General features: G+C 51.5%; 1 protein-coding gene across 1 annotated transcript; it reads left to right on the plus strand.

Moving 5' to 3' along the window:
- Positions 1 to 1,701: 1,701 nt before the first annotated feature.
- LOC306810003 (serine/arginine-rich splicing factor 6-like) lies at positions 1,702 to 6,222 on the plus strand. Its single transcript, XM_079322027.1, is given in 7 exon segments — positions 1,702 to 2,015; positions 2,168 to 2,316; positions 3,573 to 3,700; positions 3,864 to 4,072; positions 4,517 to 4,606; positions 4,720 to 5,026; positions 5,028 to 6,222. Coding segments are annotated over 7 exon segments (1,047 nt in total). The 5' UTR covers positions 1,702 to 1,908; the 3' UTR covers positions 5,085 to 6,222.
- The last annotated feature ends 11,677 nt before the right edge of the window (positions 6,223 to 17,899 follow it).

Raw genomic sequence — 17,899 nt, forward strand, 5'->3', positions numbered from 1 at the left:
AGCTCCTCAGGGCTCTGATCTTGAAGAGCATCCACCTGTGGAGAAGCCCTTAAAAACAGGTTGAGTTTTCCTTCTTATCCTTGAACTTTAGTCCAGGCTTTCACACTGCCTTCACCAGGCACAGGATGGTTTAGCTGCCCCTGTCTAATGGGGCTGTTTCCAGTGGGTCTTACAGGCAGCTTCATAGGTGCCAGCACAGACAATAACAGCTGAATGCACACTGAGGGTTTTAAAATTTGTGCCAGGGAGTCATTTCCTGGGGAGAACAGGAGTAGAAAATCAGCTAACAGAATAACAGAATCCAGCTGTGATGGGGAGAGGTTTAGGACTAGGCCCTACAACCTGCAGTTATCCCAAATGAGACACAAATTACTTAAATAATGGGGTTTTTACATTTTAAGTCTTTGGTAGAATTAATCATTTAGTTTTGTGCATGCCCCACTCAGTGCAATGGTGTTGCTGCCCAGACTAGAGGCTCAGAGACTTTATAACACTTCAGTAATAAACTCACTGCCTGTTGCACTACGTGAATCAAGCTTTTATTAAATGAGAAAAAACTGAGACTTGAGAGATTCTCCCAGTTCTGTAACTCAAGCTCAGCAGTTGCTTTGTTACAGATTCACTCAGGGCAGCACCCTGCAAAGAAAAGGCAGTGATGGTGCCCTGGGCTGTCACAGACAGATTTTTCAGCATGGAAGCATGAGGTGAACACAAGCTGCTTTTAAAGCAGATGGGAAAAATCCTGGAGTAGGAGTAAATGTGGCTTTTTACTATTGTGATTATGTAGTATGCAACATAAAAATGTTATCTGCATTAGAGTAGAAATGGTTATATAAAATCTAAATATTCAATGTAATACAAGTATAATAATTAGAAAAACAGAAGTTTGTCTCAAACATACAAATCATAGTGTACAATATGAATACTTCGAGTGTAAAGCCCAGCATACTGTAACAGTGCATTTATCCACATATTGAGAGCATTTTTATCAACAATCTGGGAGAATTTTCCTGATTCAGAACATCAAAGGGAAGTCAGGACACACTCTTGGTGACTCCAGGCTGGTGCTTGGGATTCTCCTGCAGGGACTCCACAGTCGGAGCCTTTGGGGCAGCCCAGGCTCTCTGGAGGTCGTGACAAGAGCTCTGCGGGGCTGATCCTGGGAATTCTGTGGGACTGATCCCGGAGCTCTGCGGGGCTGATCCTGGGAATTCTGTGGGACTGATCCCGGAGCTCTACGGGACTGAACCCGGAGCTCTGTGGGGCTGATCCCGGAGCTCTGCGGGACTGATCCCGGAGCTCTGTTGAGCTAACGTCGGGCACTCTGCGGGACTGATCCCGGAGCTCTGCGGGACTGATCCCGGAGCTCTGCGGGACTGATCCCGGCGCTTGTGGGACTGACCCGGAGCTCTGCGGGACTGAACCCGGAGCTGTGGGACTGACCCCGGAGCTCTGCGGGGCTGATCCCGGGAATTCTGTGGGACTGATCCCGGAGCTCTGCGGGACTGAACCCGGAGCTCTGGGACTGACCCCGTGACACCCGCGCATGGCGGCGCGTGCGCAGAACCGTGCGCAGCTCCCGCGCGCCCGCCAGGCCGGACCCCACCCGCGCCCCCGCGTGCGCGCGTAGCGCTCTGCCGCTGCTCCCTGAGCGCGCGCGGCGGCGTGGTTACGTCAGCGCGGGCTCCGCCTCCCGCTATAAAACCGGCGGCTGGCGGCGGGCGCCATTGTGGTGTACCAGGCCCGGCCGTGCGGAGCGGGCCAGTAGCGCCTCCGCACCTCACGCCGTCAGCGCTCTTGCTCCTTTTCTCTCTCTCTCTCTGTCTTTCTCTTTCTGTCTCTCTTCCTTTCTCTTCCTCCTCCTCTCGATTCCTCTCCCTCCTTCCTTTCCCCCCCTCCGCCGCGGACATGCCGCGCGTCTACATCGGTCGCCTGAGCTACCACGTCCGGGAAAAGGACATCCAGCGCTTCTTCAGCGGCTACGGCCGCCTGCTCGAGGTCGATCTCAAAAACGGGTGAGCGCCGCTGGTCCGTCCGTCCCTCCGCGGGCCCCGGGCCGGGCCCGTCCATGTCGCGGCCGCTGCCGCGTGGCGCCGGCGCAAGATGGCGGCCGGGGGGAGCGGAGCGGGGGGGCCGCGGCCTGAGCGGGCCTTTCTCCTCTGCCCAGCTACGGCTTCGTGGAGTTCGAGGACTCCCGCGACGCCGACGATGCCGTATACGAGCTGAACGGGAAGGACCTGTGCGGGGAGCGGGTTATTGTGGAGCACGCCCGCGGCCCCCGCCGCGACAGGGACGGCTACAGCTACAGCAGCCGCAGTGAGTCCGGGCCCGTCCCTCCCCGCGGGGCTCGGGGCGGCGGCGGGCAGGGCTGGGGGCGGGCAGGGCTCGGCTGGCGGCGAGCCCCGGGGCTGGGGCGGGGGTCGTTAGCAGAGGGGTACCCGGGGCACCGCTGGGGCTGCTGCGTTATCCCGGCACCAGCGGCGCCCTCGGGTATCCCGGAGCAGTTCTGGCTGCCAGATCGCGGCCTTCTAGAAAGGGCTTGCTCTGCTGATAACCGCTCCAGTATTCCTGGGAGCGTTTAGATGTGACAGCGATGTTACATCAGTAGTACTAGCGTATCGTTGTGTAACTGGGGGAGAATCGCTCAGCTGTGTGATTGGTTCAGTTGAATATATGGGAGGGGGGACGGGGGGAGGTTTTGGAGCAGGAATCTGTTGTGCTGAAGGGGGGTATTGTAAATTTTTCTGTGCTCCGCTCGTGTAGCTTCTTGAGCCGAGCCGTGTAGAGCTTGAACGGCCTAGTACTGTAATTAAAAGTACTAAGGTTGTTTTTTCGGTGGTGTTTGGAAGAGTGGTGTTGGGGGGGCGGGTTTCTGTCTTTTTAAAAAAATCAAATGTATGTTGTTTTAAAATTGTTGCATGTTCAATTCAAACTTTTTAACAAGTCCTTGATGTTTCAATTTAAAAGTGACCAGTGGGGCTGAGGCTGTGTCCACTGAGGCTAAGATGACTGCCTTTCCTGGCCATGGCTTTTCCATACATTGTGTGACCCTTGCCCTATGACCCTTTGGCTGACCTTACCGGAAGCCATGACGACAGCAGCCTTTTGCCATTAGACGCAGGGTGATGGTGAGGATTCCAAGGGTTAGACAAAACTGGTTAAACTGAACTAGGTGACTGTTACCTTGCGTGTTTTGTGGCCAAACCACCACCAAAAACCTCATACTGTGATGTAAGTACTTAGTGTAACTAGTAAACGTTTTTGTAAAATGTAGAAATGCATGTAATCAGTTAAGTTTTATATTTTACAATGTTCTGTAAAATAAAACTTAGCAAGGTGAATCTAATAAGGAGCAGTCACTCTCTAACAGATCTTAGGAGCACAGACTTGTAGGATGTTAGTCTGTTTGATTTGCCATTAATATAGATCATGGCAAAATTGCAAAGTTTATTGGAGGCTTAGCGAAATAAAGTCCTACTCCAGTAAATATGACTGTTAAACTAACTTTTTCAGAACATTGAGCTTTCTTCATGCTAGGAGACGACCTAACTTTGTTTCTTTGTACAATCAAGGTGGGGGTGGTGGCGGATATAGCAGTCGGAGACAATCGGGACGAGATAAATACGGACCACCCGTTCGTACAGAGTTCAGGCTGATTGTTGAGAACCTTTCCAGTCGCTGTAGTTGGCAGGATTTAAAAGTAGGTATTGATGTTCTGTGTGGAGTCTGTTGTGAATGTCAAGAAGTAATAGCTTCCTTTAATAGCAGTGTTGATACTGTTGCAGTAGAATAATAAGTGTTTGTGCGCATTGAGTGCTGCTTGCAGAGCACCCCCATTGTGTAAGTGCCTGTGCTCCCTGCAGGATTTCATGAGGCAAGCTGGGGAGGTGACCTATGCAGATGCCCACAAAGAACGTACAAACGAAGGCGTGATCGAGTTCCGGTCCTACTCGGACATGAAGCGTGCCCTGGACAAGCTGGATGGCACAGAGATAAACGGCAGGAAGATTAGGCTGGTGGAGGACAAGCCACGCTCCAGCCACAGGCGATCCTACTCAGGGAGCAGGTCCAGGTAACTCGGGGGACATGCTGGACACCCTACCTGCAGCAGTTACCTTCAGCTGCTGATTTAGGAATAGGAGGAAGCTTAAGTGTAGAAGGAAATTCTGCATCATAAAGTCACGTTTGAGCAGTTTTTCACATGTGAGACCTCAGATGTGTTGAACCCACCCTGGTGGGACCACCTTTGCTCTTGAGAAGTTCTGAAGCAACTTTTCTCTGTTGGATTATGCTACTGGATAGCACAATATATTAGATGCATTCAGAAAGATTCTCCCCTGTGAGGATGGGTTTCCCAGAGCAGCTGTGGCTGCCCCTTGATTCCTGGAAGTGTCCAAGGCTAGGCGGGATGGGACTTGGAGCAAGATGATCTTTTAAGATTCTTTCTGTCCTGTACTTGATGATGGAGGGCACAAGCAGGCAAAGTGAAAGGGAATGACATTTTAAATGTCTGCAGGTCACGATCCAGGAGACGGTCTAGAAGCAGAAGTCGGAGAAGTCGGAGCAGCCGCAGCAGATCCCGTAGTGTCTCCAAAAGCCGTTCCCGGTAAGTGCCCAGAGTTAATCCTGCCAGTGCAGAACTCTCTCCCTGACAGATGTTTGCAGCTGGTGGAAGCACACTGCAAGCCATTGAGAATAAACTCTCTCTCTCTTTGAAAGATCTAAATCCAGGTCACGAAGCAAAGACCGCTCCCGTTCCCGATCCAAAAGCAGGAAGTCCCGATCAAAGAGCAAATCCAAACCCAAGTCTGACAGGGGTTCACGCTCGCACAGCAGATCCAAGGAGAAGTCTGAGAAGTCCCGGTCCAGATCCAGGTCCAGGTCCCGATCTCCAAAAGAGAATGGTAAAGGGGATGCTAAGTCTAAGTCCAGGTCCAGGGAGCAGGTCTCGCTCCCACTCTCCGCAGCAGCAGCCATCTGCCAGGCTCGCTCCGAGTCGCCGCCCAAAAGAGCTGCATCCAGGTCCCCGCTCCAGGTCTCGCTCAAAGTCCCGCTCGCGATCAAGATCCAGCTCAAGAGATTAGGACTAAAACTCTCCTCTCACCTTGCACACTATTATGGAACATTTTCCTACCTGTCAGGCCATTAGTGTTATGTTAGCTGGTTCAGAAGTTGGTTTTTTTCTCTTGCAGGAATGAATGGCCTAAGAGCTAAAGACGGTAAAGGTTTAATTTGTATCCCAGATTTGACAATACCAGGTGGAATGCTGGTACAAAGCAGGAATGGTCCCCCTTTTATAGAAATTGAGCTGAAAGTTGATTTTATAGCATTTCTGCAAGAGTAACTTAACTACTCTTAAATGCAAAGTGGTTTTTATATTAAAAATAAACTGAATATAAAACAGGCTTAAATATGGGCTTTTTGAAAGTATCCTTTTTTTTCCTATTATTTTCATGGCATTACAACTATGGGTGTCATTAACTTCATAGGTTTCAGCTTGCTGACAAAGGCAGAATTGCCTTGCTGGGCAGGCTCACACAGTTGTCTTAATTTTGGAAGCAGGTGGCAAACTGTATAAACCAGGAACAGTACTAGGAAGATTTTAGACCAGCAATAAACTCAAGTTGGAGGATTACCTTGTACCTTGACTTGCCAAAAGAACATTCCCCCCCGTACTGAGACTGTATTAAAGGTAACAAAGGTACTCTGGAACCTGTATCCTATAGTATTGGTGAAAACCTTGTTCCAGACTTGAAAGAATAAAAGCTTTCTGACGTTTCTTGCTTGAATCTCAAGTGTCACTGTTGTCAGACACGAAGGTGTCTCTTGGCTGTGGTCCAAGTCCTTAGTATGCTGTATGGTTTGTCAGCCTCTGAATCCCCATTGGATATGAAGCCCAGGTAAAGAAATCTGTCTTCCCTCCCCTTTGACTCACTTATGTTAACGTTTTGCTTCAGACTAGGAGAATTATAATCATCTTGTGTGTAGGTCCGAACTTTATTGGAAATGTAATCTCTTGGAGCTAGAGTTCTAGTTTTAACAAAGGCTTTGCTAAACCACAGTTGCCAATTCACTAAAATTGTGGAATAGGACTCGTCCCAGAAATTCCCCTTTATAGTTAAATTGATTTTTTGTAACATGCAGTAGCAAACATTAGAACTGCCTTGTACTCTTTATACAACGTGTAGTTTGACTTGTATAAAATTAAATTGGTGACTCAGACTCTTGTGTTCATTGCAGTGAAATGGGATTCTTGCTCTGCCTTGTGCTGGGGAAATCACAACTCACCCTGTTTTATGGAAAAAAGTTCTTTGGTTTAGTGAGAGAAGTTGGTAGCTCTTGACAGGCTCTTGGTGGTGTGCCTGAGACCAGCACAAGCTCTTTGTGTCCCAGTGTGTCACCTTGTCCTTTCTGCAGGAGTGGCTGGGTGTGACAGCTGCTCCTCTGCTCCCTAGTTACTCACCAGAGGAATTGGGTCAGCATGGGGCACATGTGAAATGTCACTTGATGCCTGCTTGTCTTTCCTGGAATTTCTTCATGTTACAAACAAGTCTGAAATTCGGTGTCTCATCACTTCCTGACCACCTCTGCAAAGCTGCACTTGCCTGTTGCAGGTGAGTATCCATGCTGGTGGCAGAGGGGCTCCTAGGGAGAGTGATCAGTTCTGAGCTCTTGCTCCTGGAGCCTGAACTGGAGTGGTTCCAGGCCTCGTGTTGCCATAAGATCAGGTTATCAGCCTGGCTGCTGCAGTGTTATCTGCACCTGACCCTGGTGGTAATTTGTGATAAGGAGTTTGGGTTAAATTGGAGCTTTTTTTCTGAGGGTGGTGTATTTCAGCATGAGTAGAAAAGTAGTGTTGCGGTGTTGATTACTGCAGGGCCTGAGATGGGAGGGGAGTACTGGGGGCCTCCTACAGAATTCAGACTGGGCAAGAACATTTAAGTTCAGGTTTTCAGCCTAAGATAACACTTGAGGATATAGGAGTTAAGCTGCTTTTGTTACACTTGTGGTCATGGAGTAGGTCAGACTTCAGAGGGAACTGCTCTCTTTATAAAACAACTTCGCAGGGAACAACATACATCCCACTCCTGAAAAGAAGGATTGAGCTTGGAGCTCAGCAAGTTGAAAAATACCTGTGCATGTTCCCAGCTTGTGTCTGTGATAACAAGATGTTGATCATTACTGTTTTGTAGATAAAATACTTTCTTTGTAAAACTGATCCCACTGCTGGCCTGGGCATGTCCCCTGGCCACTCTGAGGCTGTGGGCACCCCAGTCTTGGCCAACAGTGCAGTGATGGCTCCTAACCAGCTGGCTGAGCTGAGATTGCTGGGACAGTGGTTATGTTTTGAGTTCATAAATTACATTTAACCAATTTACCTCAAACTCCTTTAAATACTGAGATTTTGTTTGTTTGTTTTCCTGGAGCCACATTGCCTGTCTCTTTTGGCTGCCGCCCTTCACCATGCAAATGAAGCCAAAATTCCTCGATATGACTCGTCCTTCTGGAGGGGTTTCCTTTGGAAAGCTGGGAGGATTTTGGTAGTGCCAGATCCTGAGCCAGGCAGTGAAGTGTGTGGCTTGTGTTATTGCTGTAAGGAAACAGCAGAACCCAAACACCCTCAGTGTTCCATCTCTGTCAGCAGCACTTTCTGTGGCAGTGGAACACTGGTGTGTTTTGGTCATCACAAGTGTGAGTTTTCCTGAGATCTCTTCTGGATGTGATGAAAGGAGTTGGGATAAATCTCCATACAAGAGTAAAAGGCTGCAGGACCTGCATGCTGGCTGCAGGTGCTTTGCTTTGCCTGCAGTAGCAACAATAGTTTGATGGGGAAACTATGTGGCATTGTCATAACTCAATTTTTCACCTGACCCTGGAAACAACCTTTGGGGATATGTTTCAGAACTAGGCTACCTGACTTTTTATTATTTTTTGTGGGTTTTGGGGATTTTTTTTATTTGGTATAATCAAATAATTAAATAATTTAAAAGACAAAAGAGAAACCTGCCTTTTCATCAATGTAGGGTGCAGGATTGACAAAATCTAAGGTCCTGTAGGAAACTGTGGGAGAAACCAACACTACATTTAAAAGTGAAACTTAGAATCTGGGACTGTATTTGCAGTCTGGTTCTAGCCTTTTCCTATTTTTGAAAAAATATCCCACCATGTGTTTTGTTTTTTTGACATAGATGCAAGTTTTGTCCTTTAACCATAGAATCCCAGGCTAGTTTGGGCTGGAGGGACCTTAAAGCCCATCCAGTCCCACCCACTGCCATGGGCAGGGACATCTGCCACCAGACCAGGTTGCTCCAAGCCTCCTCCAGCCTGGCCTTGGACACTTCCAGGGATGGAGCAACCACAACCTTGATTTGATTCACTTTTTATTTGATTCTGTCAGGAATAGTAGTGTTGCTGTAAGGAAAGACACAACTCTGTGTCTGATGTACACTAAATTAAATCTCTCACCTTGCAGTATCATTGCTTGGAGCAGAGCTGAGGGGCCCAAGTAAGTGACCCTCCTTTTTCTTACATTTCTACCTCTAAATTCTGTGGTTTCAGACTCTCTTTACAACTGGCAAATGAGTCTGTCCCAGTCCTGATTTCTCATCTAAAGGTGGTTACAATGAGGAGGGGCATTTAAAACAATTCTTGGATTCCTTCTTCACACATCAAATAACTTGAACTATTTCCAGTTCCTGCTGAAGTCTAGTTTAGGTTGTCACTCTAACATCCATAGAGCAATTTCATACATCAAAGAGCAAAAGCTGTGAAAGCAAGAACTTGGCTGAGGAGCCTGGAAATGCCAGCAAATAGCTGAGGGGCTGGGAATGTCTTTGAGAGGTGATGCAAACCCTGGGATCATTGGAAGGATGCATCATTTGGATGTGGTTGGTGATAAAGTTCCTACAACACCCTCAGCAACTCTCTTCTGTCTGCTAGCTTTGTCAGGGCTGTTTAATGCAAACAGGAACATATTACTTTAAAAGGTGAGAAGCACAACTAACACAAATATTGCTCAGTGTAGTGGTGGCAGTTCAGGAATTGTATCTATGTGTCCTTAGGTTCATAATGTTTGCTTTTACACCATGATCAGCCCTTCCTCCCACCCTTTTTTTTTTTCCTCATTTAGGTGAAAAGGATGAAATAGCAGAATATGAGCTTGACGTTCACAGCTCCCTCACACATTATTAGTTTGCTAAATGTGTGTGTAGGTGTCAAGAGGGGAAGTTTCAGCTGTTTCATAATCCAGTAAAACTTTGCAATAAACAACTGCTCTGAAGTGGCTCATAAACTGCCACCCTTTTAGCAACATCTGTCTTTACCAGGCTGGGCTGGAAGCATATAGTTGTGTTCCTGTGGGAGAGGGAATGGCAGAGCAGTTGGTATGATCCACACCACAGAAAAAGCACTGAGCACAGGACGATGTCTGCAGCTAATGCATGGCTCAGGGTGTGAATCACACCAGCTTGTACCAGACCTCAAGTTTTGGGCATTATTTTTGGTGATTCTCTGACTCAAGGACAATATCCACTCATTCACAGAAAGTGGCTTTTGGAGGGTTGTCTAATTTAGAATATCTTAAATACTCTTTTCATTCATTTTAGAAGTGGACACTTAAGTCTTGATCCAGTGTTTTTCCATCAGGTAAGAACTGAGTACAGTGATTTTGGTCAAAAATGCCAAAAGCAGTGGAGGAAAAGCAGCAGGTGACACCAGGGTTGGAAGTGACAGCCCTGTGCTGGCATGTGGATGGAGTGGGGGAGCTGTAGATTATTACAGGCATGTGCAGCTCCTTGAAATGGAAATAAGAAAGTGCTGTTAAGCCACTGTTCAGTGGATCACAGCTCATGGCCTGGTGTGACCACAGTGCACAACTGCACCCAGGTGAGCTGCTGGGAGCAGAATGGGGTCAAGTGCAAAATGCTTTCCCCTGCACAGCTCTCGTGCTCCTTGTTCTGCTCAGCGTCAGCACGAGAGGAAAGTAACACAGCACAGTCTCTTGTGATCACAGTAGTGACAGGGATGCTATACAATTCACCTGGGAGATGCCACAGCAGCTACTGTTCTGCTCAGCTCTGCTTCAAGCATGGAGTAAGTGCTGACAGGAACAGGAGACACAATAAATGTATTTCTGAAAGAACCTCTCCAATTACCTTGTCTGGGTCTGTTTGCTGACAATTAAAACCAGTTACTGTGTGACACTGGAAGTGTAAGCCACCACTTTCCATCACAGGTGTCAGCTGTGTGGCAGCCCAGACCAGAATTGTTCTGTAGTTCTCCACACATAACATCCTCCTAGAAAGCATGAAACTGATACACAGTGACCTTCTCAGTGGGAATAAAAGCTGTGGATGGCAGTGGCTTTCTTTGCTTCACATTTTATGAGGTCTCTGTCAGGCTTTTGGAACATGACTGTGGGTGAGGACAGGAGTGACAGGCACTACTACGTGTGCATGCTGCCATCCTGTGAATAGCAGAATGCTGTGGGGATGAATCCCAGCCAAGCAAGTCCCAGAGCAGCACAGCCCTGCACACACTGGGTCTCAGGGGACTGATGGCACAGCAGAGTTGAAAAATCCAAAAAAATCAGAAAAAATTAAATCATAAAACCATTACAAAGAGCTAAGTTTAAGTAAACAAAAGTTCATAGAATCCCAGAACAGCTCAAGCTGGAGGGGATCCATAAGGATCACTGAGTCTAAAACCCTGCTCCTGGCAGTTAAACCATAGGGACTGAGTGTTGTCCAGACACTCCTGAAGTTGGTGCTGTGAGCCCTTCCCTGGGGAGCCTGCTGCAGGCACTGAGCAGCCTCTGGCTGAGGAGCCTTTTCCTAATGTCCCAGCTGAGCTCCCCCTGAGGCAGCTTTGTTCCATCTCCTGGGCTCCCGTGGCTGGTCCCAGAAGGGGGAGATCAGCACCTGCCCCCTGGAGGAAGGTGCAGAAGCAATGGGGTCACCCCTCACCTTCTCCTGCCAGCTGAACGGGCCAAGTGGCCTCAGCTGCTCCTCCCAAGTCCTGCCCTTGGGAGCTTTCACCATCCTGGTTCCCTGCTCTGGCCACAGCTGCAGCCCTCAGATGTCCTTTGTGTGCTGAGGGAGCCAAACTGTCCCCAGGACTGGAGGTGAGGCTGCCCCAGAGCAGGACTGTCCCCCCTGATGTCCTGTGGGGCAGGGCTGGTCTGTGGGGCTGCCAGGGCACTGCTGGCTGCTGTTCCACTTGTCCTCAGCCCAAAGCCCCTGAGCCCCTTCCCCAGGATAGCGCCCCAAGCCCCGAGGTGTAAGTTCAGCTCCTTTCCAACAGAGGTCACAGACATGGAAGTTGAGGCACAGAGAGGGAAATGGTCTGATGTTACATCAGCCAGAAGGCTCACTGGGAAGCCAGGGCTGTTTCCCCTTTTTACCTAATCTAGCTGTTTTCTAGAAATTCATCATTCTGAATTTCTTATTGTTGTTTTACAGCAAGCTCAGCCAGGAACAGGGAACTGATGAGTTGCTTTTCAAGTGACTGAGTTGCACTCTGCTCCTGATTCAAATCTCCTTGACCTTCCCTCTCTAGCATAAAATGATTGATATGACAAAATCTTTTTCTACACTGTGCCACTGGAGTTTTATTTGAAAAGGGAGGAAAAGGCAGTAGTGGCAAAGGAAATATATTGTTACTTCCCTCCTGATTTGCAGGATCTGTTGCTTCATCAGGGTCTAACTTCATACTTTTAATGTGGTAAAAATTTTTGAGTACAAAACTCAAGGTGGCAAGGAACTTGCAGATACACTAAAACTGTGAGGTTGTTCCTACAGTCACCAAAGTGAGCAGGGACACCTCTGCCAGAGGTGGCTGTCAGGGTGAGCAGGTAGTCACCTCCACCCAGCCCATCCAAAACACATCAAGGGCCTTTTTCAGAAGCTTTTTGTACGTTTGACCCTTGTGCTTCCAGCCTTGGTTCCTTCCACTCCCACTTTCTGCAGGTGAGCTTGTGTAAGTGCCTGAACACACTCCTTGTGTGGCCATAGAGTCCTGAAGGGTGGGCAGGTGAGCAGCCCTGGGTTTGAGCAGAGCCTGCTACTGCGAGTGTCCATCCTGCCTTTCCACTACAGGACCAGCCAGAGGGATCCTTTCACTGCTCAGGGATCTTGGGGATGTCACATTAACATCCCCTGGTTGGAGTGCCAGGGAGGGGATTCTGCCCTGGTACCGAAGCCAGACAAAGCCCAGGGAGCTGATAAGGTCTCCAGGGCCCCTTGGCTGCTGAGGACACATCCCCATTGGTGTTGCCTGGCTCCTCTCAGAGGGGAGTTTGGTTAATCACACCATCTTAGAATGGTTTGAACTGGGAGGATCTTAAAGGCTCATCTCATTCCACCCCTTGCCATGGGCAGGGACATCTTCCAATATCTCTGGTTGCTACAAGCCCCATCCAACCGGGATCTAGGAATCCAGGGGCAGCCACAGCTCTCCTGGGCAAGCTGTGCCAGGACCTCACCACCCTCACAAGGAAGAATTCCCTCCCATGTCCCATCTGACAGAAGAAAGTCATTGCTTGTCCCCAGTCCCTCTCCAGCTCTCCCGGAGCCCCTTCAGGCCCTGGAGGGCTCTGAGCTCTGCCTGGAGCCTTCTCCTCTCCAGGCGAGCAGCCCCGGCCGTGCCAGCCGGGCTCGGAGCAGAGGGGCTCCGTGCCATGCACGGCCCCGAGCCCCGGCGAGGCGGCAGCGGGGGCTCCGCGCTGCCCGTCCCGCCCGGCCCTGCCCGCTCCGGGGGCTCCCGCCGTTGCCATGGCGATCCCCCTTTCCCGCATCCCCCCGAAAAGCTGCGGCGGGGCTGAGCGCGGCCCTGCGGATGCGGCCCCGCGCGTTTCCACGGCGACGGCGCGGCTGAGCCGCCCCCTCCCCGCGCTCCCCGCGCACACTCGGACCGGCCCCGCGCCCCTCCCGCACCCGGGCCGGGCCGGGCCGGGCCGGCCAGCGCCGCCGGGCTCGGAGCAGCGCCCGCCCGGCTGCAGGTAAGGAGCGCGGCCGGGCAGCGCCGCCCGGCACCGCCGCAGCCCCGCGCCCGCTGGGCGAGGCCCCGGCCGGGCGAGCGGCGCCGGGCCCGGCGCGGGGGGAAGCGCCGCATCCCCCGGGCCCGGGCGGGGCCGCAGCCGCGCTGGAGCCGCGGGGAGGGGCCGGGGCTGCCCCGGGGGCCGGGCCGGGACACCGGGAGCGGCTCTGCCTTCGCCCGGGCCGGCCCGAGCATCGGCGCGATGATGGCCCGGCCCGGGCCGGGCTCGGGTCCTGCCCTGCCCAGCCCAGCCTAGCCCTGCCTTAACCAGCCCAGCCCAGCTTAGCCCTGCCTTAACCAGCCCAGCCTAGCCCAGCCCAGCCCAGCCCTGCCCAGCCCAGCCCTGCCCAGCCCTGCCCAGCCCAGCCCAGCCCAGCCCAGCCCAGCCCAGCCCAGCCCAGCCCAGCCCAGCCCTGGCTGCCTCCAGGGAGCCTCTCGGGATGCACTGAGGTTGGGAATACCTCGCACGGGGGATGCTTGGCCGTATTTCTTCAGCTGTTTCTCAAAGGTGGGGTGAGCAGGTGCTGTCCCAGAGCCTGCAGTGCCACCACTGCAGCCCTGCACAAAGCCTGTTGGGCTTTGGTCCAACCCAGCAGTGCACAAACAGCCAAGGTGCTCCACATGGTCCAGGACAGGTCCTGGATTGATTTCTTCACTAGTTAGAAAAGAAATAAAACACTGGACAGTTAGAAATCTTTTGAGGTCAGGTATCCATCCTGTTTAGATGTTTCCATCTGTTTATAAGTGTGGGAAAATATCCAAACTGTTCAGGACTGGTGCTGTCGGGGTGGTGGGAGGTGGGTGTGGCTGTCCCTCTTGTGCCCCTCAGACGTGCCCAGGCTTCAGGCTGCCCTTGGCCTTCAGTTTGGATGGTGTCACCTTGACCCTTGGGGTGGCACATGGGATTGCAGGCAACTGCTCACCCTCCCCTCCTGCGGGTCTGGTGACACTGGAACCCTGGGGACAGCAGGGGACACCCAGCCTGAGTGCCTCTGCTTTGTCATCTGTGTCTGAACCTAAAGCTTGCTGCACGCTGCTTTATTGCCCTTCTCCCTCTGACCTCCATTTTCACAGAATCTATTTGCTCTTTTGAAATATGTGACATGGACAGCCCTTACTGCACAGAAGGACATTTCATCTGGTTTTGAGGTGTTGATAAATACCATAGCCTGCTCCAAACCTCACCATGCTGCCCAAGAACCCAGGAGCAGGACTTTGTGGCCCCTTGTTTGTTCCAGAGGAGGCATTTGCTCCTGGCTTTGGAGCAGCAGTCAGATTTGGAAGGGAAGAAGTGTGTGATTGTCTTTCTCCACTGGGCCACCTGCCTGTGCCAGGGGTGTTGCTGAGTGCTCTTGTGTGTATACAAAGCAAGCATTTTCTGCAGTACCATTAGTCTTCTAAACACCTACCCTGGACCATGTCAGAAGACAAGGCAGGGTCCAAGGGAGCAGCTCTCAGCTCCAGAGGTCTCTGTAGTGCTCTGGTGTGTCACTTGCAGTTTTAGCATCATCCCAGCTGGTGATCTTCCTTAAAGACTCAATTTTGCCACTGGAGGTAGTTAAAAATCAGTATCTCAGCTGATGGCAAGGAAGGGGAAGTTCTCCATTATGGCTGAGGAAATTCCTGAAAAAAAATAGTTAACAGAATCTCAGGCTGGGTGGGGCTGGAGTCACCTTGCCCAGCCCCTGCTCCCCCAGGGCCACACAGTCCCCTGCCCAGGATGTGCCCACGTGGCTTTTGAGTCTCTCCAGCCATGGAGACTCCACCACCTCCCTGGGCACCTGCCCCAGTGCTCGGCCACCCTCCCAGTGCAGAAGTGTCTCCTGAGCTCGGAGGGCCCCTCCTGTGTGTCACTTTGTGCCCCTGGGGCTGTCCCTGGCCCCGTCCCCTCTGCCGCGTCCCCCTGGGTATTTATCCCTGGGGATGAGATGCCCTGAGCCTGCTCTGCTGCAGGCTGGGCAGTCCCAGCTCTCTCAGGCTCTCCTCATGGCAGAGGTGCTCCAGTCCCTCCATCACCTTCCTGGTCCTGTGCTGGACTTTGTCCAGTCTGTCCCTGTCTCCTGTACTGGGCAGCCCAGCTCTGGGCCCCACAGTCCAGGGCTGGCCTCACTGGTGTGGGGCAGAGGGGAAGGATCCCCTCCCTCCATCGGCTGTGACAGAGCTCCCAGTGCAGCCCAGGATGCTGTTCTGCTTTGCTGCAGGAGCACATTTCTGGCCCATGGGCATCCTGGTGTCCAGTAAGACCTTTCCTCCCAGCTGGGCTGCCCCCAGCATGCACCAGTGCAGGTTTCAGGAATATTTAAAATTCTGAGTAGCCACAAAGTGAATACCTGTTTATATTGTTTGAATTAGACTACTTTCAGCCAACATTTTGATGAATAGAAGCAGATCTCAGATCTTCTGAATAGATCATGCATTATAAAGTGCTGTTGGGGCTGTGCAGTGCCAGGAGCTGCTTCCTCCATGCTCCTGTGTGGCATGCAGCACATCCCTCCTCTTCCCAAGGAGCAGATCATTCCCTGGCTGTGCCATGGTTTGGTGAGAGGGTGAGTGTGAGGCTGTGGCAGAGCTGGAGGCTCGTGTGTCTGGCAGCCCTAGAGATGCTCTGCAAGTCCCAAGGTCACTGGTCTGGAACATGGCTGTGCCAACACTCAGTGATCCCTGTTGGATGAGCTAAACCTCTGTGAGCAGCAGAGCCAGGGAGGCTGGTTGCCTCAAAGTGTGTGTTTTGTGGCCAGTGTCCTTGGCCCATGTGCCTGTGTGCACAGGCTGGTGTCCCTAGCTCTCTCAGGCACTCAGGCTGCTCAGGCTGTGCTCTGTGCCCCCTTCTCTGTGGTGGTGCTTTGTTTCCTGAGCCAGGAGTTTTGTCTCTGACAGAGAGCACAGTTCACAGACACTGCTTCTGCTGTCAGAGCTGGCTGGGATAGGCTGGTCGGGTCTGGCTGCAGACAGACTCCATGTGCCCAGCCCTGCCCTTCCACAGAGCACAGCATTCCAGGGGCAAAGCAGGAGGAAGCAGAGCTCTCCCAGATGAGAATTGTCTTGGAAAAATCCACTTTCCAGCCTGCACATTGTGATGCTGTCAGGAGGGACCATGTGCATGTGTGTGTGGCCAGGGTTTCTTGGGGTGGCTTTCCCAGCCAGGGATGCTTGGCTGTCCCTCAGCAGAAGGCAGAAGTGAGGAATGGATTTGAGGAGTCCTTGTGGAATGGATGGGCAGCTGGCTGAGGAGTGGGGCTCACCTGCACCCTCTGTAAGATGTGGAGTTACACCCAATACTAAGAAAAATGGAGAATGCCAAAAGAGGTGCAGCTCCACTGTTGCTCTTTGAAAAGCTGGCTGGGGGTGGTGGTGGGGTTTGAAGGCTGCTGAGCAGCCTGATTCTGGTTTGTCTGGGTGGGCAGAGCTTTATCAGATGTCACTGGAACATGGTCAGGCCAAAAGCTTTTTAAGAGAGCTGGTCAACAACAACAACAACAACAACAACAACAACAACAACAAAAAAAAAAAAAAAAAAAAAAAAAAAAAAAAAAAAAAAAAAAAAGCCTTTATTCAATATCCAGGGAAATCAGTAAAACAAATCATAGAATATCCTGAGCACAAGGATCCTGGTCCAGCTCCTGGCCCTGCACATACACCCCAGCAATCCCACCCCACCCCATGCCCAAGAGCATTGTCCAAATGCTTCTGGAGCTCTCACAGTCCTGGGGAGCCTCTTCATCACCTGACCACCCTCTGGGCTTAAAACCTTTTCCTAACATCCAAGGAAAAGTGTGAGATTGATTTGCTAATTGTTGTGCTAATTTGCAGATTTGCATCTGGTATGCTGGGTAAAGACCAGGCTGGGTAAAGCCCTGAGCAGCCTGCTGTGATCCCAACTGCTGGCAGCACAAGGTTGGATTACAGACCTCCCGAGGTTCCTGAATTATCCTGTGATAATATACATTGCTCCAGGGCTTGCAGGAGACCCCCTGAAGGGCTCTCTGGGGCAGTGGTATTTGCCTGGGCTCTGGCTCCAGGGCTGAGGCCACCAGAGTTGTGTGAGCTGTGGGCATCCCTTCCATGACATTTTTTTGCTCCCAGGGAGCAGGGTCATCCCAAGTGCCTTTCTCCTGCTGTGACAATGGTGCTAGGGCAGGTCCTAGCTGTGGCTGAGCCCCCTGAACTCATGTAGCATTCCTGACCTGACACACTGCACAGCAGCTTGGGCTTCCAGGGGGTTTTATACTGGGATTTTTAAAACTGTGAGCTGCAAAAACAGCTCCAGTCCTGATTCTCAGTCCTCCAGGTGGAGATGGAGCTCTGCAGCCCAGGTATTGTGTCATGCCCACATCTGTGGGGGTTATCCCAGGAATGCAGGGTGTGCTATGGTTGATGTGAGCAGCATTGCTGGTAAATTGTTGTATGACACCATGCAACCCCTGACAAGAGATGCGAAAGCCCTGGGAGCTGCTGAGTTTCAGCTGTGGCTGGAGTGTGCTTACAAGTTCATAGCAAGAGTGTTCTTGCTGCTTGTGTATGGCCTCAGAATAGAGTTTGTGCTCCATGTGTGCTCAGAGGGCAGGAGCTGGGACAAGGAGTTAGTGGAAGGTTTCCACCAGCAGGACAGAAGTTGTTCCAGCCAGAGGTGCTGGGGAAAGCACTCACACTGCTGCTGAGGGACAGGTGAGGGGACCAGGAGGCACAGTTTGTGGTAGAATGGTGGCATTGTTAGGGTTGTAGAGGACCTGTAAGATCACTGAGTCCAGCAGTAGGGCCAGGCCATGGGATGGGTTCCTCTGCCTCTGAGCTGGGCTGCCCCAGTGCTGGGACTTGCCCTTGGCTGCAGCAAAACCTTTCCCAGGAGGCTGCTGGAGGAGGGGTT

Source organism: Erithacus rubecula, assembly GCF_903797595.1.
Source record: "Erithacus rubecula genome assembly, chromosome: 18".
Lineage (NCBI taxonomy): Eukaryota > Metazoa > Chordata > Aves > Passeriformes > Muscicapidae > Erithacus > Erithacus rubecula.